The following is a 21616-nucleotide window of genomic DNA, read 5'->3' as shown; positions in this document are numbered from 1 at the left end:
AATATTAAAAATACTGATTTTTAATATTGAAAATAAAAGCATTTAATATCTCTTAAAAGGCAGCCACACCTGCTTTATCCCTGGTGGGGAGGAGGCGTCACACAGGAGCTCAGGAGGGAGGGACTCCAGGTGCCCAGACGCCTGAGGGCACCGGTCAGGGTCTCCCCGTCGGTGCTGCTGGGACTGTGGCGCTGGGGACTGTGGCGCTGGGGGTGGTGGCTGGAGCGGGGGCTGCCTCTGCTGGCAGGCAGTGGACGGACAGAGGCCCTTCCTCGCCCTGGCGTGGGGTCGCGGCGGGGGCACTGCAGGCGGGTGATGGCCACCCTAGGCCAGGGCCTCGCGGAAGGTGCTCCAGGCGTGGAAGCAGCGAGTGAAGGCGTGCTGCTCGTTGCCCTTACGGACCAGGCGCAGGCGGCGGGTCTTCTCGTGCTCCTTGGATCGCATGTGCTGGATGTACACCTGACCGACAGGAGAAGGCGTGAGTCTTGGGCGGTGCACCGGGACCGCCAGGCCCAGCCCCGGCCCTCCCCACCACCGACTCACCTGGCAGGCCTTCAGACTCAGCTTGATCTCCACCTGGCTCGTCTGGGTCCCCACCCACATGTAGACCTGTGGGGACAGCAGGACAGGTGGTCTCACGGGACCTGAGAGTACCCCCCCATTCCAGCCCCGGGTTCCCATCTACCAGCGGGTAGGCCCCTTGAATGGGCGGGGGGGCAGGGGGCTCACTTCTTGGCCATTGTCTAGCAGCATGATATCATCATCCGCCAGGTCATCTTGGCAGAAATCAGAGCACTTCTCGGTCACGGCGAAGTAGCCCTTCTCATTGGAGCACCTGGAAGTCAAGGGTCAGGGAGAGGCTGAGGGTCGCAGGAGCCTGCCAGGACTGAGGAGGGAGCGCGGGGAGAGGTATGGGCTCTGGCCTCACCGGAAGAGCCGAGTGTGCTTCATGTATTCGGCGTCACCATCATAAGGCTTCTGTGCCCCGATGCCCACCCAAAAAAAGTTCTCGGGCTCCTCACCTTCGTTGATGACCTGTGGGGAAAGCGTCTGTCTGGCCCAGGTCCCCTGTCGGCCCTCACACGACCGCCTGCCCACCTGCCACCCGCCCTGGTCACCTGCTTGCTATAGGAGGCGTCAAACATGGTGTTCAGGATATCTTCCGCAAGCTTGGCCTCGTCCGGGTCCGCAGCCCGGCCCACCCACGCGTATACGATGCCCTGGTTGTCCTCGCTCTCAAAGGGAACCTGGGGAAGCGTGCAGGGGGTTCAAGTCAGGTCCCGCCTACAACCCACCACCCTGAGCCACAGTGCTGGCCGCACCCACAACCCACCTTGAGGATAAAGCAGAACTCGGAGTTGAGGAGGCTGGAGTCTGTGTTGATCTGGATGCACCTGGGGAGTGGGAGGGGTCAGCAGGGAGGTGCGGCTGGCCACTGGCCCCCGTCTGCCCACCATGTGCTCCCAGTCCCACCCCCGGCGCCCCCCTCCCCCTGCCCGGGCCAGGCACCGGGTGCAGAGGGCGCTGCCATTGGTGCGAATCTGGTAAAGGCTGGGCTGCAGGGCACCCTGAGCCGCCTTCCTCTTGCCACGGTGGATGATGAACTTTCTCTTGAAATGGGACAGGAACTTGGGGTTCTCCTGCTGCTGTGTCATGCGGACCACCTGGGGGTGTGGAGATGTTAAGGGCAGCTCCTTGGACCCCCCCCCCCCCCCCCCGCCCCTCAGGCCAAGCCTCCCCTGGGTCTGAGTCCCTCTCAGGAGGTGCGGGGGTGGGGGGGGGGGTGGCTGGAGCTGGGGTGGGCTGACAGACCTACCTCTAGCTTGCCGGGGAAGAGGCTCTCGAACTTCTTCTGCAGGCTGAAGGTGAAGGTGAGCCAGCCCATGTTGGAGGCTTCCCGGCCCTGCCAGAAGTACACGATGCACTGGAAGTCCTCCTCCGGCTGCTTCTCCTCTGCCTCAGCCGCTGCTTCCTCGCCTTCTTTGCCCTCCGCCCCTGCTTTCTCCTCCTCCTTCTCTTCCTTCTTCTCCTCCTCCTCCTCGTACTCCACGGGGACCCAGTACCTGGGGGGTATGGGGGTGGGGGGTCAGAGAGCGGTGGGCGGGGGCTCGAGGCCCCTAGCCCCAGGGGAGGGGCCGGGCGACCCAGGCGCGCCGCGTTGGCACCTGCAGAGGAAGACGTAGCAGTCCTGCGTGTAGAAGTGGCCAAACTCCTCCTCCGGCAGCCTCGCGAACTTCTTGCCCTCGAGCACAAAACCCTCCATGCCGTCCAGGTCCTCGTTCCACTCCTCCATCAGCTGCTCGGCCTGCAGGCCACGGCCGCCAGTCACCACCGGGCAGGGCAGGTCCTGGGCCAAGTCCTCCCCCGCCCCGCCCCCGGGGCCCCGCCCCCACCTCCGCCAGTGCCATGGGCGGCTGCCTGGGCAGGAACAGCGCGGTGAGGTCAGCCTTCATCTGCTCTTTCTTCTCCGCGTCGCGCTTCACTTTCCCGGTGAGTCCCGGGCCCTGCAGCACGGCCTCTGCGTTGCGCGTGTAGTCCACTGTCAACACGTCGTCCCAGTTCTTGAACTTGGCCTTGAACACCTGCCAAAGGGATGACAACACCAGCTGGAGTGGGGGTCTGATGCGGTTAAGGCAGAGGTCGGGTGGCTTGGGGGCGGGGTCCGGAAAAGCGGGGTGTGGTCTAGAAATGAAGGCGGGGCCTGGTGGCCGGAGGGGCGGGGCCTGGCAGGATAGCCGGTAAGAGGCCGCCCGAGAGGTACACACGCACCTGCGCCTCCGTGCCCTCCAGGCTGCGGCTGACGGTGGCGTGCCGCGGCCTGTGCAACATCCCGCACAGCTCCTGGCCCAGCTTGAGGGCGGCGGCGCGCACCAGGCGCGGGGACTTGCGGCCCAGCCAGATGAACACGTCCGACCAACAGTCCAGGATGTACACGCAGCGCGTGTCCAGCAGGCTCTGCAGCTGCGGGGCAAAGGCTGGAGGTCAATGCTGATGCGCCACCACCACGGAGGGGTCCTGGCTCCCTCGCCCTCCTCCCTCTGTGTGTCTTACCAGCCGCATCCTCGGCATCAGTTCCACCTTGGGACGTGTCTTATGTTCCACAGAGAGCTTGTAGTTGATCTGTGGCAGCTCCAGATAGCCCAGGCCCAAGCCCACCTGGCAGGATGAACAGGTGGGCGTGGCAGGGAAGGGTCTGGGGGAAGGAGCCCAACCCACCAGCAGCCCCCTGCTTTGGAGTCTGGCCTCTGCCCTGTTGTGGGTGCTCAGGACCATCGCCTGCTCCTCTTTGGACCTTAGTTTCCTCCCTCCACCAGTGTTTTAAGGGCATTCTATCAGTGGAAGGGCTTTTAAATGGTGCTTTCCCTGCCAACCCTCTCCAGGTCCTTACTGTCTTTTCTAATCTTCTAACTCGTCCTTTTCTTGCTTGCAAAACCCCCACGGGCTTCCTGTCACCTGCAGAATTAAGGCCAGGTTCTCAGCCCTGGAAGCCAGGCACTTTGCAGCCTCTCTCTAGCCCCACCTTCCTGGAAACACACACCCTAACACTGTTTCTCACGGCCTCACTCAGAGCCTCTAGACCTTTGCTCTGGCTATTTCCTGTCCAGAAGGTGGCACCCTCTCCCCACCCAAGTCCACAGTCACCACAGTGGTGCGAGGCTCAGGAAGTCAGGCCAGCCCTGCACCCAGCACCACAGCTCACCTTATACAGCTTGGGCTGAGGTGGCCAGAAGTCATCAGGCACATGCTTCTTGATCTCAGAGGGCTCCCCGCCCAGCGCCTCCCAGAACTCTGGGGACTCCTGACCTTGTACCAGCAGTGTGATCTCTGCCTTCCCTTTTCGCTCGTTCTTGTTAATTTTCTCTGCAAAGAGCCTGGAGGGGGAGTGGTGTGCAAAGCCCTTGGTGAGTCCTGTACCCCTTCTTAGAGGTGGCAGTCGGTCTTTGCAGAAGACTCCCCACCATGTCCCAGCAGGGCGTAGTCCTCGTACCTGGCCTTGGTGGTGCTACTCAGTGTGGCCTGGGCCCCCCGCCACACGTAAATGTCCAGCCCTCGATCCAGCAGGAAAACAAACCTGGATGGGAGGGGCAGAACGTGGGCAGCAACTGCCCTCATGCCCTAGACCCGGCCCCAATCCCTCCTTATGGGGTTTATCCCCCTTGTGGGTACCACGAAACTCGGTAAGACAGGGGTCAAAAGGATTGCTGGAAGGCCTCTTCTTCTAAAACCCAAATCTTCCCCCCACTAGTGGGGAGGAGGTCTGGGCTCAAGCACTCCCACCTCAGGTCATGGGTGCCTACCTTGGGTCCAGGGAGGCCCCCTTGAGAGGTACAGGTTCCAACTTGATGTTCTTTTTCCCATACACACGGTACATCCTGGCAGCAGAGCGAGAGTGACCAGGGGGTGGGAGGTAGGGACACGAAGGGGCCGATTTAGCCCTAACACCCTCTCCCCCAACCCTTCCCAGCTGAGTCCAGGTTAGTGCCACCTACCCACACACCCCCTCACCTGGTGACGTAGTGTGTGTCCTCCACAGTGTAGAAGCCACTGGCTGTTCCTCCCTCGATGTAGGAGATGTCGTTGTCAAACACCTGTGTGTGTGAGGGTGTGGTCCCTTGTCACTGAGCTATCCCCCCCGGCCCCCCGGCCCTCCTTCAAATACCTCCTGTCAGGGGGGCAGAGTTGCCCGTCCCTGCATCAAGTGCCACAGATCCGTGATGAAGTTCAACAAAACAACAACAAAGAAGAACAAGATCTGTGTCTATAAACGTAAACTCGTTATTTCAACGTTACCAGCTACAAAACTATGTGTTCATGGTGCGTTCACTCTTGTTAAGGTTTAGCCGCACACAGCATGTCTAGATACGCGCGTGTCAGGGCACAGGACCAAGCAGGTTCACGGAAGAGAGCGGAGTAAAGCGTCGTGTGTATGGGCATCTCCACGTAGCCAGCTGGCCGAAAGGACAGCACAGCTTGCTAACCCTGCTCTCTGACTCAGGGTCCTGCGCGTGGCCCCGCCTCCTTGGCGCTATCGGTCCCAGCTCCCCGGCTCTCTCTTGGCCTCAGGCCCAGGCTCCCCACCTCTGGCCTCACCCAGTTCCCCTGACTGCCTTCGGTCTCCACCCCTAACACCTCTGGGTCGGCAGTGTGAGCCAGAGGTCTTGGCCCGCCCTCAGCCTTTGGCCGCGCCCACTTCCCGGCCCCACCCCCCCAAGGCCCCGCCCTCTGGCTGGCTGGCACCTGCAGGAACTCCTCGCTCTCATCGCCCATCTCCTCCCGCACGGTGCGACACTCGGCACCAAGATAGTTACGCAGGTTCACGGCATGGATGGCAGAGCAGGCCTTCTTGTCCAGCGTGGACTCCCCGCCGATCCAGTAGTAGATCTCCCAGTTCAGTGAGCCACTGTCATCCAGAAAGGTCTGGTGGGGGGCGGCGGGCAGCATAGGCCGTGTCAGCCCCGGCCAAGGTGTCCTGGCTTCCCAGCTCACCCCCCAAAGGCCCCTCTAGCGGCCACAGACTCCCCACTCCCACGGTGGGCTGAGCTGTCACACCTCTGCCTAGGACATCCCCACCCCACCTGCTCTGCAAAGCCCTCCCCCTCCCAGCTTGCCTCAAGGAACAAAACTGTGGAGCTGGGGGCCCTGAGCCATCTAAGATAAGGTTACCGGCGGGGGGGGTCCTAACCCCCAACAACACGCCCAACTCTCACCTTGAGTACAATGTAGCAGTCAGCCTCATAGAACTTGCCATGGAAGGCTTCCTCCACCAGCACAGGCACGAAGTTCTCGATCTGCCAGATGGTGAGGCCCGGCAGCTGGCCCACGTCCTCCGTGAAGAACTCAGAGTAGTCAAGGCGCGGCTTCTCCAGGCTCTGGTCCCAGCGCCGTGCCTTGCCCCCAGGGGCTCGCGCGTCAGTACTTTCCTGGGGTCACGGTCACAAGGCATGGCTTGCCTCGTCACAGTCACTCAGGCAGATCTCTATTTGCTACCCACCTCAGGGCCTTTGCATGGGTTGTCCTCTCTACCCGGGACCCACTCTCCCTCTTGGCCTGGGTCACACAGTCTGTCTTGAGAAGAGCCCAGGGACACCTGTCCCCTCCCAGCCCCTGACCTGGCTTACCTCCTGTTTTTTGTTCTTCTCCTGGGCCACGTCCGACATGCCCTTCAGCACCTGCTTAGCCTGGTCATCCTGGGCTGAGTCCTTGCGCCTCCGCAGCCGCATCTTGCGAGCCAGGGGGTCCTTGGGCCCACTTACTGCTTAGGGGAGGAGTAAATAGCTGGGCCCTCGGGCACCCAGCCAACCAGGGGCCAGCCCCATCTCGCAGGATCCAGAAGCTATGTGTGTCCCACCCAATTTGCAGATGGATAAGCTGAGGCCGGCAGAAGCATGCCCCCGGCTCCCAGACCAGCCCGACCTCCTCTGCTTACCAGCTGCTGCCGCAGCCACCGTGGCAGGGGAGGCACCTGCCAGCCGCAGCTGGTTCTGCAGCGAGAAGTCGATGTTGTACCACTCGGCAGCACGGTCAGCAGGCTTGGGAGGCATGACCAGGCTGGGGTTCTCCCGCACGTCCAGGACCTGCCTCGCGGGGTGAGCAGAGGTGGTGGGCCTGAGATCTACCGCCCCGTCACGCCCACCCCCGTCTGTCGCTCTTGGCAGCCGCTAGTGCTGAGAGGTCCAGGGCGGGGGCTGGGGTTCTTTCTCATCCCAGCTCTGCGGCCGCCCCTCGCGGGCTTTGGCTTTCCCATCTGTGAAACGGGACCTTGCAGGCTGGTCACAGGGCTAAAACGATGCCATCAAGCACGGGACGGACGGACACGGGGATGCGGTTCACCTTCTCCCAACTGTGGCCCTGCCGCCGCTCCAGGGGGCCTCTGCTGGGTGTCCCCACCCCAGTGACACTGCTTTGTGCGCTCTTTCCTGAGGGGGTGTCTGTCTGCACCTCCGCCCTCCCCATCAGGCCCCTCTTGGCACTGGCCCCGGCCCGCCCAGACCTCGATCTCCGTCAAGAAGTGGATGGCCTCTGGGAGGGTCACCAGGCGGTTCTTGTTCAGGACGAGTTTCCTCAGCTTTGAGCACCTGTGAGGACAGAGCCGGAGCCTCAGGGAGGTGACAGAGGAGGTTGCGGGGGAGGCAGGGAAACTTTCAGGACCCAGAGACGGGGAGCCGGGTGAGACCAGAGGCACTGAGTAGCCCAGCTAGTTACGAAACCACTGGGTTTAAACAGGCCGAGAGAGGCAGGAAAGGCTAAAGCAAGTGGGACTGGAGTCTCCTCAAGCTACGTGACGGGGAAGATCTTCTAGTGGCTTCTACGCAACAGCAGTTTTCAAAGAGGCCCTCTGCAGAGTTAAAGGCTCCTGCACGTGACCAACAGGACACTAAAAATCATTCTCGGAGACACGGGGGTGGCTCAGTCGGTGAAGCGTCTGGCTCTTGATTTCAGCTCAGGTCATGACCTCACGGTTTGTGAGACGGAGCCCCACATCAGGCTCCACACTGACAGCACGGGACCTGTTTGGGATTCTCTCTCCCTCTCTGCCCTCTCCCCTACTTGTGCTCTCTTCCTCTCTCTTGAAAAATAAACAAATATACTTAAAAAAAAAAAAAAACCAAACCATACTCTGTCCTCAAATTAGCTTGGAAGCTGCTGAGGGGTCCTCTGTTCTCTGCCTGAAGGACTTCTCAGAGTGTTGAGGAGGCCATGCCAGTGGACACAGTGACCTCCAGAAGGAGACAGACCAAACTCATGCTGGCACAGGACGTGGGTCTTGACCCACAAAGCCAAGTTAACCCATCCGTGTTGCATGGTGGGCAGAGATTGCAGGGGGGGTTCTGACTACGGATCTGGGGTTTTCTATGCCATAAGTCTCCCCGCCCCCACTCGCCCCGGCACCTGCAGAGGCTTTCAGGGATCAGCTCCAGGTTGTTGTTGGCGGCCATGAACTCCTCTAGGTTGGCCAGCTTGCCGATGCCCGAGGGCAGCCCATCGAAATCCAGCTTGTTGGAATTCAGGTACAGCTTCTTCAGCTTGGTCAGTTTGCAGATGGCTGACTAGAGGGGAGACACGGGCGGGGGGCGGGAGTCAGGGGCGGGAGCCAGGGCGGCCTTCCCTCTCCCCACCCTAGGCCCGGACGTACGGGCAGTGAGGTCAGCTGGTTGCGGGACAGGTTCAAGGTCTCCACGTGCACCCACTGGTCAATGCACAGGGACAGCTCCGAGATCTGGTTGCTGCTGAGGTTGAGGCGGCGCAGGCTGGGGAGGGTGTACAGGCACTCGGGCACCCGCGTCAGGTCGTTGCAGGAGAGGTCCACGTCTGGGGTGTGGAGTGGGGTGCATCAGCTGGGGCCCCCGCAACCCGCTCCAGGGGCAGCCAGCCCTAATGTGAGCCCCACCTCCACTGCCTCCAGGCTCTGCGGCCTGAAGCCAGTGACTTAATCTCTCTGGGCCTCAGTTTCTCCATGTGGAAAGACTTCCTCATACTGCTGAGTCTAGCCATAAAGCCAGTGCTTGTCACTGGCACAAAAACAGACACTCAGATCAATGGAACAGAACAGAGAACCCAAAAATGGACCCACAAATGTATGGCCGACTAATATCCAATGGATAGTTGACAAAGCAGAAAAGAATATCCGATGGAATAAAGACAGTCTCTTCAGCAAGTGGCGTCGGGAAAACTGGACAGCGACATGCAGGAGAATGAACCTGGACCACTTTCTTAACACCACACACAAAAATAAACCCAAAATGGATGAGAGACTTAAATGTAAGACAGGAAGCCATCGAAATGCTCGAGGAGAAAACAGGCAACAACCTCTTTGACCTTGGCCGCAGCAACTTCTTACTCAACACATCTCCGGAGGCAAGGGAAACAAAAGCAAAACTGAACTATTGGGACCACATCAAGATACAAAGCTTCTGCACAGCAAAGGAAACAATCAGCAAAACTAAAAGGCAACTGACGGGATGGGAGAAGATATTTGCAAATGACATATCAGATAAAGAGTTAGTATCCAAAATCTATAAAGAACTTATCAAACTCAACACCCAAAAAACAAATAACCCAGCAAAGAAATGGGCAAAAGACACGAATAGACACTTCTCCAAAGACATCCAGATGGCCAACCGACACATGAAAAAATACTCAACATCACTCATCATCAGGGAAATACAAATCAAAACCACACTGAGATACCACCTCACACCTGTCAGCATGGCAAACATTAACAACTCGGGCAACAACAGATGTTGGCGAGGATGCGGAGAGAGAGGATCTCCTTTGCATTGCTGGTGGGAATGAGAACTGGTGGGGCCACTCTGGAAAACAGTATGGAGGTTGGTCAAAAAACTAAAAATAGAACTACCTGTGACCCAGCAATTGCACTACTAGGTATTTATCCAAAGGATACAAAAATGCTGATTCAAGGGACACATGCACCCCGATGTTTACAGCAGCGCTATCGACAATAGCCAAAGTATGGAAAGAGCCCAAATGTCCATTGACGGATGAATGGATAAAGAAGATGCAGTATATATATAGAATGGAATATTACTCGGCAATCAAAAAGAATGCAATCTTGCCATTTGCAACAATGTGGATGGAAACAGAGGGTATTTTGCTAAGCGAAATTAGTCGGAGAAAGACAAATATCATAGGACTTCACTCATATGAGGACTTTTAAGAAACAAAACAGATGAACATAGGGAAAGAGAAGGAAAAATAATATAAAAACAGGGAGGGGAACAAAACATAAGAGACTCTTACATACAGAGAACAAACAGAGGGTTAGTGGAGAGGTTGTGGGAGGGGGGGATGGGCTAAATGGGTAAGGGGCACTAAGGAATCTACTCCTGAAATCACTGTTGCACTATAAGCTAGCTAACTTGGATGTAAATTAAAAGAAAAAAAAAAAAAAAAAAAAGCCAGTGCTCATAATTTGGTGTTACCACTAGCTGTCACAGTAAGGAAAGAACTACTCATTAACATAACCGCATCCTTTGCCCTCCGGCAGGTGGGCAGACAAGCAGGATCTATCCCTTCCTTCCTCCATAAGGGAGCAAGGAAGCAAGGGACCGGAGGGGACGAGAGCCCGAGATCACCCAGGGACTGCCAACCTGCGAGGTTGCTCAGGCCCTCCAGGCTGGTGGGGAGGTTGCTCTGGGTGCGCTGGGTGTTCCTCAGGTGCAGGGTCTGCAGGGCCGTCAGAGCTGGGAGCTGCCTGCAGGGAGACGTGGGTGGTCAGGCCGGGGGCAGGCCCAAGCGCACGGGGCTGAGAGGGTCTCAGAAGACGAGGTCAAGGGCGGCTGTAGGGTGGGGTAGACAGGACTCAGGACTGAGGTAGGACCTGATACTTAGGAAAGATGGGGCCTGAGGGGCCCAGCCCACACAGGAGGGGCAGGGATGTGGTGGGGGCCCGAAGCAGGAAGGGCCAGGGCTACGGGGGAGTTGAGGGACAAGGCCAGATTCCCCAGGGTGGGTTCGGGGGTGGGGCGTGGTCTGAGGAGGCGCCCACCGGAGCTGTGCGTGCAGCAGCGGGTTCCCGTTGAGCACCAGCGTCTGCAGGTGCACCAGGCGGCGCATCTGTGGGGGCAAGCTTTCTAGACGGTTCTCACTGAGGTCCAGGTACAGCAGGTCGGTGAGGTTGATGAAGAGCTGGTTGGGGATGGTGTCGATGCTGCGGGTGGGTGGGGGTGGGGCAGGCAGGGGCCGTCAGGGCCAGACGTACCCCTCCTGGATGGATGCAACCCCGTGTTGCAGTCCCCCCCAGACTCTGCCCCCCACCCCAGCCGACAGGCACCTGTTATGGCTGAGGTTCAGCACCAGCATGTTCTTGGCGTTCTCCAGCTCCCGTGGGCATTCCGTCAGCTGGTTGTAGCTCAAGTCCTGTGTAGAAACGGGCGAGGCCAGGTCAGGGGTGTTAGGGCCAGCCTTGGGGGTCAGATGGGGGACTGAGGAAGGAGTGGCTGAGGAGCTTTCGGGGCCAAAAGCAGACAGTCAGAACCCCGAGAGGAAGGGTGCCCAGGTTAGGGATCTGACTCCGTGAATGAGCTCAGGCAAGGCACTCTACAGCCTCAGTTTCTCCATCTATAAAATGGTATAACAGCGGCTGAGGAGACCACTCTAACAGAGGAGAACTGACTGGTGGGCCAACACAGGCGCCAGGTGGGTGGGTAGCTACTGACCAGAACCGAGAGATCATCCAGCTTGAAGATGTCATCGGGGACTCCGGAATTCTTCAGGCTGTTGGCTCGAGCCACGATGGCCTGGGGATACACCATGAGAGTCCATGATTCCTGGCTTCCACCCCCAGGAAGCAGCAGAGAGATCAGGGAAGGACACCTCCCCAGGAAACCCACCAGAGGCCAGGCTCAAGTGCCGTCCCACCCTGACTTTTGCTCATAATCCCTCTCCCTGGAGAGTTCTTCCTAGCCCCCCTTGATGAGCTCCTATGCACGCCTCAAAGCCCAGCTCAAATGTGCCCTGGAGCCCAGTACAGCATGTTCAGGGAACCCTTTTGACTGAACAATCCCTCTTCTTCCCAAGTCCAGAGGGCGAGATAAATGCGTAGCTCTGAGGCAGAGTGTCTAGGGCAGAGGAAGGGGGCTGGACCAAAGAGAAATCAGAGTGTGGACTGAGAGCAAGTCTGTTTTCCTCTTCTCGGGGCTGAAGCCTCATCTACAGACATGCAGAGAAAGTCTGAGGGGGAGAGAGAACAGGCCAGAGAACTGTGCCGCGACGCCACAACCCGGCCGCGACCAATTCTCCTTCAGCCTTCGTGTCTGTGCAGCACCACACTGCCCCTTCCCAGCGTCACCCACGGAACCCTCCCCAGAATACGGAAGGGGCCTCGTCCAAGGTCATGCAGCCAGGAAGTGGCAGGGCCCAGATTAGAACTCAGGCAGCCCAAGTCCAGAGGCTGTGCTCTTAACAGCTCAGGGCTCTGGCCTTGGACAGAAAAAACCCTCACCGAGGCCCGAAGGGTCTGGATGGGGACCTGATGTTCTGAGACGTCAGAGGCTCCACGGAGAGCAGAGGGGCGAGAGGACCGCTCTGACCAAACCGCACTCTACCCCAGCTCTCCCCCTGCCTGGCCGAGTGACCTCAGCCTCGGGCAAGTGACCTGGCTCTGTGGCCAAGTGTCTGCATCTGTGAACTTGGCGAAGGTCAGGACGATATGAAAAAAAACCCATTAGGGAAGAGTTGGAACAGTGCTTGGCTGGTATCAACTGTTCTCACTGTATTTGTCTAAAATGGGTGGGAGTTTGGGTTTTTTACATTTCTTCCCCCCATGCATTACTTAACGTAGCGGATTATGACGTCCTTTCCCCTTTAGGAACAGGTCCCCGAGTCTGACACAGGATAGGCAGAGGTGCCGGTCCAGCCTGGGGTCTGGCCCTGCCCTCACGCCACTGGCTGGACTCTGGCCCCAGCCCCCAAGCTCAATGGCGTCTGGCAGCACTCACCCTCAGTGACGGCAGGCTGGACAGCTCCCCGTGAAGCGTGGTCAGGTTGTTGTGACTCACAGACAAGTGCTCCTGGGCCAGGACGGGGGAGCAGAGGCTCAGCAGTGTGGGTAAGGTGTCTACAGAGTCCCCCTACTGCCACCAGAACCTTGTACCATCCAGGGGGTCCTCAGCCACACACGTTCAGCCCACCTCTTGCAGCCTCCCACCCTCCCTCCCTCCCATGGCGGCCTTTTCTTGCATACCTCCCAACACAGGGTGCTCACTCCATCTCATGGCTGTCAGCATCTTCCTCTATGTCGACTGCCTTCTGTGCAGGCTTGCCCACCTGGCCCAGCCCAATCCACAGGGACCCTCCCTGACTGCCCAAAGCCCCTTACCAGCTTCTGCAGGGCTGCCAACTCCTCTGGGAGGTAGCAGAGGCCCGTGCGGTTCAGCTTCAGCCATCGCAGACTGGTCATGGCCTTGACATTCTCAGGGAAGTAGCCACCCTGGGGTATGTGTCATGGTGAGACTGATTGGGATGACGGGCGCCCCTGCTCCACCACCCTCTGTGTCCCCCCGTTTGCATGGGAGCCTTGGGAGAGCAACAGAGCCACCTCTCACCAGCTGTGTGACCCTGGACAAGTCACTTTGCCACTCTGTGCCTCAACTTCCTCATCAATGTAACAGGGCTAATGAGAGCTCCTCATGATAAAAGTGTTAGGACCGACTAATTATCAGGATGGCTATTGGCCTAAGATCTCTTGTTGGATTCTGAGCCCTCAAAGGGCCAGGACGGAACTGGCTTGTTCCAGGGGACATCCCAGTGCTCAGTTGTGTGGTTAGCTTGGCTCAAATGCCTTTGCCTGCCATTCCAGGCCCTACCTAGGCCGCCAGAGATGGGGGGACTCCTAAGGCTCCAACAAGGCCCTGACTGTGCCCCAACCTGCCATCGGCATACAAGCCACTGCCAAGGTCCAACCCCCTGTGCAAGGCCTTGTTCATGTCTTCGTTCCCCACATTCGAATGCCTGCCTCAGTACCCCTAGCCTTTATGGCAGGCAGTCTGAGGCATCACGTGCCTTCAGCGCCCTCGGCTGGTGTCCCCATTCCCCTAGAGCCACATTCTCAGTTGGTGACTCAGACTCTCCCAGTCTGGAGAGGACAATGGAGACCTCAGGTGACGACGCTGGGGATGGGGACTGAGGAAAGTGGTGTGGCCGCCTGGGCCCTGGGTCAAAGGTGTGCGCACATGTGGGTAAATGCAGGAAGGACCCGCCAGCCTCCTCAGCCCTGGTCTAACCCAACCTTAGTCAAAGCCTGGGCCCCCCCAGTGCCGAAGATCCAGGCTGACACGACACTGACCCCAGCGTCAGTCTGCTTGCTCACTGACCCCTCCTGTGCTGGGCCAGCTCTTCCTCCCACTCCTCTGGTCACCAGCACTGCCCACCTCATTCTGGACCCTCTAGAACCCCCTCACCCAGCAACTGGCTGGAAGGCTGGGCTCCACCAGTCCAGCAGCTGCTCAGACAGCAGCCACCCCAAGGCCTTGCACATCAGCCTGACAGTCTCCACACCAACTAATCCATGCGTCTACATTAGAGTCCCTTCACCGGATGACAAAACCCAGACTCTGAGAGGGGAAGTGACTTGCCCAAGACCACACAGGATGGGGTGGCGGTGGCAGGGACAGGGCAGTGATGAGTGTGCTCCAGACCCGCCCCCGACAGCCAGCCGACAGACAGCCGGTAGCCGGCCATGAGTCAGGGCCTGGCTTGGGCGTATGACCTCAGAGGGGCGGGGAAGGAGGGCCGGGGAGGCGGGAGCGGAGGCTCGCAGCCCCCCAGGCCACTCTCCGGCCCTGGCGGGGCCCAGACGCCCGGTCTGGGACGCGGGGTGGGGGCCCCCAGACCACTCCCCGGCGTGACTCCGCCCCCAAGCGTCCGTCAGGCCCAGGCCGGCCTCGCTCTTCCCGTGCGGGCCCTGAGCTGAGGCGTCGGGGGTCCGTTCCCGGCAAGGTCCCGAGGCCCGGGGGGAGCCCCACCCCGGGCCGTCCTCAGTCCTGGGCGGCGCGGGGCCCGGAGGCGGGCGGGACAGGAAGCAGAGACCGGCGCGGGCCCGGGCGGAAGAGACGGCCTGGAGGGAGGCCCGGCCCCACGCCCGGCCGGCTCACCTTGAAGTCGTTGCCGCTGAGGTCCACGCCGCGCACGAACGGCAGCACCCCGGTGGCCTCCATGGCGCCGCTCTTGCTGCGGGGCCGTACCGGGCGCGGGGGGCAGCGGGGCGAGCCGCGGGCTGGGCCAACGCTGGCTCCGCCCTTTTAACCCGCCCCCGCCCGGGCCCGCGGGCAGGCGGAGCCCGGGCCGCGCCCCTCGCCTGCCCGCGCACGCGGCGCGCCGCGGGGAAGCGCCGGGCCCGCCCACTCTGCGTTAGACCTCTCTGGGCCTTAGTTTCCCCGTCTGTTCGCTAACCCGAGAGGCCTCGAAAAGTCCGGGCTCCCCCTGTGCTCCCGAAGGCTTCATAACCCCCAGGCTAAATTCCAGCGACCTATGGTGGGGGGAGGGGTGTCACAGGCCCTGCAGGTCCAGGCACTGTCCCTTGGGCTGCTGCATCAGCTGGTGTTGGCCATGACCTCTGGAGAGATTATAGACCGAGGCCCCAGGGACGCAGAGACCTGGGAGCTTCTATCCCCGCACTGGGCCCTGCATGGCGACCAATGGTAGCATGACGCCTGGGTCCTTGGGACCTAGGACTCAAGGAAAACCCCAGGCCTGCTCCTGGCCTCAGTTTTCTCACCTGTGAAATGCTTCCTAAGGTTGTCTTCAGGAACAAATAAACTGTAGCTTGGAGCATACAGCAGGCACTCAGTAAGTGGCACATTATTATTATTCCCACTTAGAGTCAACACCCACCCTTATCTATTTCCTTACTCCCCCACCAGCCGGCACATAGTGGGTCCCCAATAAATAAATGCCGAGGGAGCCACAGGTTATATGCATAATCATCCTTTGCAGGAGAGGAGGCGGCCTTGAATGCCCATTTTACAGGAGAGCAAACTGAGGCCAGAATGGAAAAGTGGACCGCACAAGGTCACACGGAACAGGTGGCATGGGTAGCCTCCTGAGTCACACTGTGTGCCCAGCAGACCAACAGATAAAATAACGAAGCCACCGAGGCGCCCTCAGAGGTGATTTAAAGGGTCAGGCAAGCGGGCCTTGGGACCAGGTAACACCTGTTTGCAGGCCCGGGAGAGAACGTAAGCTCAGATATCTTTCTCCACACCGCTGCCTCACATGCAAGCACACACGCCTTCACAACGGGCCTTTGGGACTGCCTCTAATGAACTCTAATGAACATTCTGAACTCTAATGACCACCACCACACCGCCGGGTCTCGAGTGGGGGCGGGGGGGTGGGGAGGGGGGGAACTCGGCCCTGCGCCTTTAAATCCAGAGTGCGTCCAAGAGTCCCGCCCAAGAGGGAGGGCGATTGCCGGAGGGGGCGTGGCCTACGTATCATTGGCTAAACTGCGCAGTATTTTCGAACGTGGGCGGGGCCTCGAGCGCTCCGATTGGAGCCAGGGCTTGCTTGTCTGCAAGCGTTGGAGGTCAGCGGCAGTGCACTGGGCCTCGGTGTTCGGTTCCCGGGTCCTCCAAGTTCCATTCCCAGGCGGGTCCGGGCTCAGGGGCCCGAGCAGACTCGCTGTGTCCTCCGGTCGCTGTGCTGAAGCCGCGACGCACGTACAGCCGGAGTGTGACGGGTCGACCCCGGTCACCCAGTCCCGGGCGTGGAGCGTGCGTCGGACGCAGGTCGGGGGCGTGGTCTCCGCCGGGGCCCCTGGTCAAGGACCGGGAACGAGGGAAGGGCTCTGGGCCCCAGGCTGGGGTTCGAATGTCGACTCCGCCCCATGACGTCTAGCGTACCGCTCAGCATTTCTCAGGGCCTGGGTGCCATCCCGGTGAAAGGGGCCGTGGCAGGCCCACTAGGGTCTGCTGCGCGGCCCGCTCAGCCCCTGCCCTGGGTAGCAGGTGTGGCGGAGGAAGGGCAAGACGGGAGGCATCTCAGAGCGCTGTGGGGCCCGGAAGGCCAGAGTCCGGTTATTTTTAACCACCCGCGCCCCCTCCCCCTTCGGGGAGTTGGAAGGCTTCTGTCTGGGGCCTGTGCGATCCGAGTCCACTTTAGATAGGAGGTATTTAAAGCGCTTTACAGCTTGTGAGTTGATTCTTGGTTCCTTTGGAAACGGGTGACAATATTGATCACCGATAAGGAGACTAAAAATGGCTTCAGGGCCTTGGTGGGTCATCACCCTAGCCTTTGACCAACCCAGGCCCCAGAGCCCTCTTGTCCTATTTTTAGTCTGGCCAAATTGGGGGCGGTGTTGGGGCTGAGTCTCGAAGTGATTCAGGCTTTAGCTGCTCTAGGCATCTGGTCACCTGGCAACTGAGCCGTGGGCACCCACAGCTGAGCAGGGAGGGCAGAAGTCCTTGGTGCCCAAGATGGCTCTGGGCCCATGGTCATCTGCTCAGGCATCTGCACAGAAGACGGTTCTGCCTGGTCAGGTACTGCCTGGTATGTGAGCTTGTGCTTTGGTCACACACCCCCTCAGCTCTCAGGGCCTGAGGGCAGGATTTCCCCTGGAAGAACCTGAGGCTGGAGCTTGGTGGCCTGGGTCTGGGAAGGATCTCTGCCTCTGCTTCCCAAGTGCCCGGCCCTAACCAACGCTACAGTTCTGGGCTCCTCGCTTGTGAATCCTTCCTCACCACTGCCTGTGCCATTTTACAGGTGAACAAAGCTGGGGCTTCGGACCCTCCTCTCTCTCTGTTGCTTGGGCTCCCAGCCTCTGAGGACAGCGGCCACCGCCGCCCCCCCCCCCCCCCCCCCGTTATTATTCTAAACCTGAGGGGCCCAGAGATGCACTAAGCCAGTTCTGTTTGGGGTCTTTAGAGAAACCTTGCTTGCTTGTCCCCACAACTGGGTCTTCAACCTTGACTGGCACCTACCTGTTGACGAGTGTCTCCTGCCCTCCCTGGGCAGCCTGGGCCATCTCATTCCTCCCAACCTTTGATTTGATACCTCTGTTACCCTGTTGAGATCTGGGGGGGGGTGGGGTGGGGGGGTGGTAATTGAGGCCCCCTGAGCTTCACTGAGGTTCCCTCAAAGGCTTGAGGGGCCCTCCAGAGCAGCCTGCCTGGGACCCCAGCTGTGTCTTTAGGCCTCGGTTTCCTCCTGCTCTGCCCAGCCCTTGTTAAGAACCAGGATGAAGCAGCCTCTAGGACCTGGCCATAGGCCCCCGGAGACCGATTGGACGCTGGGGGTGGGCAAGAGTCAGGAAGCTTTGCAGTCGTGGGTCCGAGTCCACACCGCTCCCTGTGTGGTCTGGCAGCCTGTTTCTCTCTAAGATGGCGGTCGTGATGATAAGACCCACCTCGCGGTCTGAGGTGATGCAGGGGGTCCTTGAGGGTGGGATGGAGAAGATGGGCCTCCTTCTCTGACCTGCTACAAGTTTCAGGCCTCTGTGACCTTCCCTGTCCAGAGGATGGGTGAGCTGTTTGCAGGTTTGGGGGAGGAGGGTTCGGGCAGCTCCCCATCTCCTCCCAAGAAACCCTTTCTCCTGAGAAGTTCCCAGGATCGCCTCTCATGGGCTCTACTCTCAGCGACCCCAGCAGGATGGGGTCTGTCCCACTGCCAGCCTGGCCGCCCCCATCTAGCTCTCCCTGCACCCCGCTCTTTTACAGGCAGACAGACCATGGCAGAGTTCTCCCAGAAACGGGGGAGGCAGCGTGACGAGGTCCTGGGCAGCACTGTGGACTTCCTCCTGGCCAATGCCCGCCTGGTGCTGGGCGTTGGTGGGGCCGCTGTGCTGGGAATTGCTACCTTGGCTGTGAAGCGGGTAAGGCCAGGCTGAGCCACTTATAGCTGGGGACCGCTGTCCTCCCTGCAGTGGGGCCCCAGAGGGTGGTGGGGACAGCCCACAGCTGGGACCTGCTTCTCTACCCCGGCAACCTCGGCTTTGCCGCCGGCTTTGGCACGGCTGCCCAGGCTTCAGATGCTCTGATCCTTGTCACTCGGCCTGCAGCTCATCGACAGGGCCACCAGCCCTCGAGACGAGGATGATGCCAAAGGGGACACCACATGCCTGGAGGAGAGCTGGAAGGAACTGACCCTACTCAAGACCACGCCACGCCTGCAGCCCCGGACCCCACCTGCTGCCCTCAGCCAGCCAGCATCGCTCCCCGCCCCCTTGCCATCTGCCCCCGGTGAGCGGCACCCCTTCCCCCCAAACCTGGGTAGGTCCCCCTCTGGTGGTCACGTTTGGGAGATGCAACCCAGACTCCGCCTCGACTGCCCTGTGTGACCCGTGCAAGTCCCTGCTCCTCCAGGGTGCCGTCTCCCTGCATGATTAATGGTGGCGTATTTCTCTGCCCTGCTAACCTCCTGGGTGGCGTCAAGGCTCCGGCCACCAAGACACGACTGGGAGGGTGGTACCAGAGCATGGCAGCAGCGTTACGACGGCGGGGGGCCCCAGGTGGGGAAACTGAGGCCAGTAACCTGTTTTCCCTTTCTACATGAAGCTGTTTTAGGGTGCGGGGGATCTGGGGCAGTGAGAATTTGTCACCACGTGCTCCCTGTGCGTGAGGACTTGAGCTTAAGTGCCCTCTCAGGTGATTGTTTCACAGGCGAAGAAGACGAGACCCAGGATGTCACACGGCTGGTAATTGGGTAGAGTCCTCTTGGCTCTTCGCGGGGTCTTCTGACACAGTCCCTGACCCCTTCATTCTGCAGAGGGGCCCTCAGACACCGAGCCTCAGCCATTGCCTCAGCCGAGCTCCCCAGCACCGCTGTGCCTGACGTTTCAGGAGAAGCTGCTGGTGTTCGAGCGGGACCACGTGACCATCCCAGAGGCCCACGTGGCTCTGGCCAAGCAGCTGGCCGGTGACATCGCCCTTGAGCTGCAGGCCTACTTGCGGAACAAATTCCCAGAACTGCCCTTCGGGGCCCTTGTGCCCGGCGGGCCGCTCTATGACGGGCTCCAGGGGGGGGCCGCCAGCCGCGTGCGCCTCCTGGTTCCCCTGGTGCTGGAGGTGGGCCTGTGGGGCCTGGTGCCCGGCGTGGACACCGTGGCCAGGGACCCTCGCTGCTGGGCCGTGCGCAGGACTCAGCTTGAGTTCCGTCCCCGCGGGAGCAGCCCCTGGGACCGCTTCCTGGTGGGCGGCTACCTCTCCTCCCGGGTCCTGCTGGAGCTGCTCCGCAAGGCCCTGGCCTCCTCCGTCAACTGGCCGGCCATCGGCGGCCTCCTCGGGTGCCTGATCCGGCCCAGCGTGGCCTCGGAGGAGCTGCTGCTCGACGTGCAGCACGAGCGCCTCGAGCTCACCGTCGCCGTGCTCCTGGCGGTCACCGGTGCCGACGCCGAAGACTGCCTCCTTCTGGCCTGGCCCCTGGAGGGGCTGGCCGGGAACCTCTGGCTGCAGGACCTGTACCCTGCAGAGGCCGCCAGGCTGCGGGCCCTGGACGAGCGTGATGCCGGGACCCGCCGACGGCTGCTGCGGCTGCTGTGCGGGGTCTGCCGCGGCCACCCGGCCCTGGGGCGGCTGGACCGCTGCCATCTGACCCAGGTGGTTCTGCGCCTGGGGGAGGAGGAGGTGGACTGGGCCGAGGCGGCCCTGGGGGAGCGCTTCCTGCAGGCCCTGGAGTCGCTCATCGACAGCCTGGAGCGGGCCAGCCTGCCCTGCCACTTCAACCCCGGCGTGAACCTCTTGAGCGGCCTGCGTGAGGAGGAGATTGACGACATCGGCTTCGCGCTCTACAGCGGCCTGCAGGCCCCCGAGTGTCTGCTCTAGATGGGTGGGGACAGGGCGGCCGGCACTCGTGCTGATGCTGGTGAGCTGTGTGCGCCTCCCCTCCAGGAATTTGGAGAGCACTTTTTCTCTTGCTTTAGCCAGAATAGAGGAGGGTGCTCTAAGTCCGCGGGGTTAGCATGTCCCGGGCAGCAGTCCGGGGAGCCCCAAGCCCGGGCCTCTGGGGCAGCCGGCCTCTCCCGCCCCGTCAGCCCTCGGGCCGACCCTAGGACCTTGGGCTCGGTCCGTCGTCACCAGCAGTGAACGCACTGACAGAACGCGGCTTCTGCTGTCCTAGGCAGGGGATAAAGGCAGCTCCGTTTTTCTGTCGAGAGGGTGAGTTAGCGCTTTCCTCGGGTGCCAGCTGCAGGCATCTCGAGGCTTCTGGTGCTGGACGGTAAATACGTGTTTGTTTTGTCCCCCAGGGGCCGGAGTCACCTGGTACCCCCGGATTGCAGCTTTGGGGCTGATTTAAAGGCCGCGTCTCCCGATGTCACCTGCGTGTCTAGTTGGCTTGTCGAGCTCTCCCCTCTAGCCTGGAACAGGAGCTCAGTCTGGCGTGCTGCCCACCTCCTACCTCAGGGGAAGGCCCCTCTCCCTCCAACCGGGCCATTTTTCTCTTTGGGCAGAGAGGCCCCTGGGAGAGCCCCCTTCCGCTGCTGGGGGAGCCAAGGTTCCCTGTGCTGCCCACCTTGCCTAGAGGCAGGGCTGTCCGACTAGCTGCTGCTGGGTCCGGCCGGAGAGCGGAGGCCGCGCCTTCCCAGGGAAGCCGGCTGAGCGGGCCTGACCTCCACAGTGCCAACCTGAACTGCTCCCCGCTGACGCCTGTGTCCTCACTGAAGCCTGGCAGAGGTGGGGAGGGAGGGCCGCCCCACCTCCCAGGCATCCCTCCCGTCTTTGGTATCCTTCTTGCTGAAGCAAAGCTATGCCTCAAAGAATGCGAATGAGAATAAAAGGAAAAATTCAAACGTCTGTGTGATTTGTGCTGGGCCCTTATACACCGGTCTTTGGAGTCCTGGAAGCTTGGCCACAGGTCTCGGGATCAGCCTGGAGGTGTTAGGACCGAACTGGAAAGGTAGGTTACGCGGAGGGATGATACTAAGGATTCCTGGTGTGACACTTCACTTTAGTAATGGGAACTGACTAGTTAGGGACTCTTTTTTACCCCCCAAAGCCTCAACTCCTCAAGCCCCCATGTCTTCTGTGGCAAGCCAGGGCTGCCCGCCAGCCAGCTCGTCAGTGTTCAGAGAAATGTGAGGTTCCCACCTCCCACCCCCGTGTGCTTTGGGCCATGAGTGCTCAGGGTGTGGCCACCGCCGCCACTGTTCCCGTCCTGCTTTTCT

The 21616-nt window shown here is 60.5% G+C and overlaps 2 protein-coding genes across 7 annotated transcripts; one reads left to right on the top strand and one right to left on the bottom strand.

The window, feature by feature from the left end:
• Window positions 1–26: 26 nt before the first annotated feature.
• On the bottom strand, window positions 27–14757 carry FLII (FLII actin remodeling protein). Of its 3 annotated transcripts, XM_060647114.3 has the most exons (30): window positions 14613–14756; window positions 12839–12949; window positions 12459–12530; window positions 11178–11258; window positions 10793–10878; window positions 10508–10669; window positions 10110–10213; window positions 8135–8310; window positions 7891–8048; window positions 6992–7076; window positions 6428–6575; window positions 6120–6256; window positions 5709–5921; window positions 5239–5418; window positions 4507–4589; window positions 4299–4373; window positions 3989–4072; window positions 3701–3872; window positions 3052–3156; window positions 2770–2961; window positions 2394–2582; window positions 2166–2305; window positions 1817–2063; window positions 1510–1664; window positions 1334–1394; window positions 1119–1247; window positions 929–1035; window positions 730–835; window positions 544–609; window positions 27–459 (listed from the first exon to the last, which is right to left on the bottom strand). In XM_060647114.3, the coding sequence occupies exons 1-30, from the start codon at window positions 14673–14675 to the stop codon at window positions 325–327; spliced, it is 3822 nt and encodes a 1273-aa protein (XP_060503097.2). In that variant the 5' UTR covers window positions 14676–14756; the 3' UTR covers window positions 27–324. The 3 variants fall into 3 exon arrangements, with proteins under 3 accessions (XP_060503097.2, XP_081647297.1, XP_081647298.1); XM_081791171.1 differs by having other exon boundaries at window positions 27–609; window positions 14613–14757; XM_081791172.1 differs by having other exon boundaries at window positions 27–609; window positions 6120–6253; window positions 14613–14757.
• Window positions 14758–15945: 1188 nt separating this feature from the next.
• On the top strand, window positions 15946–21241 carry MIEF2 (mitochondrial elongation factor 2). Of its 4 annotated transcripts, XM_060647124.3 has the most exons (6): window positions 15949–16247; window positions 17045–17220; window positions 18174–18328; window positions 18515–18695; window positions 19222–20316; window positions 20699–21241. In XM_060647124.3, the coding sequence occupies exons 3-5, from the start codon at window positions 18185–18187 to the stop codon at window positions 20274–20276; spliced, it is 1380 nt and encodes a 459-aa protein (XP_060503107.2). In that variant the 5' UTR covers window positions 15949–16247; window positions 17045–17220; window positions 18174–18184; the 3' UTR covers window positions 20277–20316; window positions 20699–21241. The 4 variants fall into 4 exon arrangements, 3 of the variants coding, with proteins under 3 accessions (XP_060503103.2, XP_060503107.2, XP_060503104.2); XR_009614453.3 differs by lacking the exon at window positions 17045–17220 and having other exon boundaries at window positions 15946–17007; window positions 19222–20609; XM_060647120.3 differs by lacking the exon at window positions 17045–17220 and having other exon boundaries at window positions 15948–17007.
• The last annotated feature ends 375 nt before the right edge of the window (window positions 21242–21616 follow it).

Source organism: Panthera onca, chromosome E1, assembly GCF_046562875.1.
Source record: "Panthera onca isolate mPanOnc1 chromosome E1, mPanOnc1 haplotype 2, whole genome shotgun sequence".
NCBI lineage: Eukaryota > Metazoa > Chordata > Mammalia > Carnivora > Felidae > Panthera > Panthera onca.
This window is presented reverse-complemented; position numbering and strand designations above follow the sequence as displayed.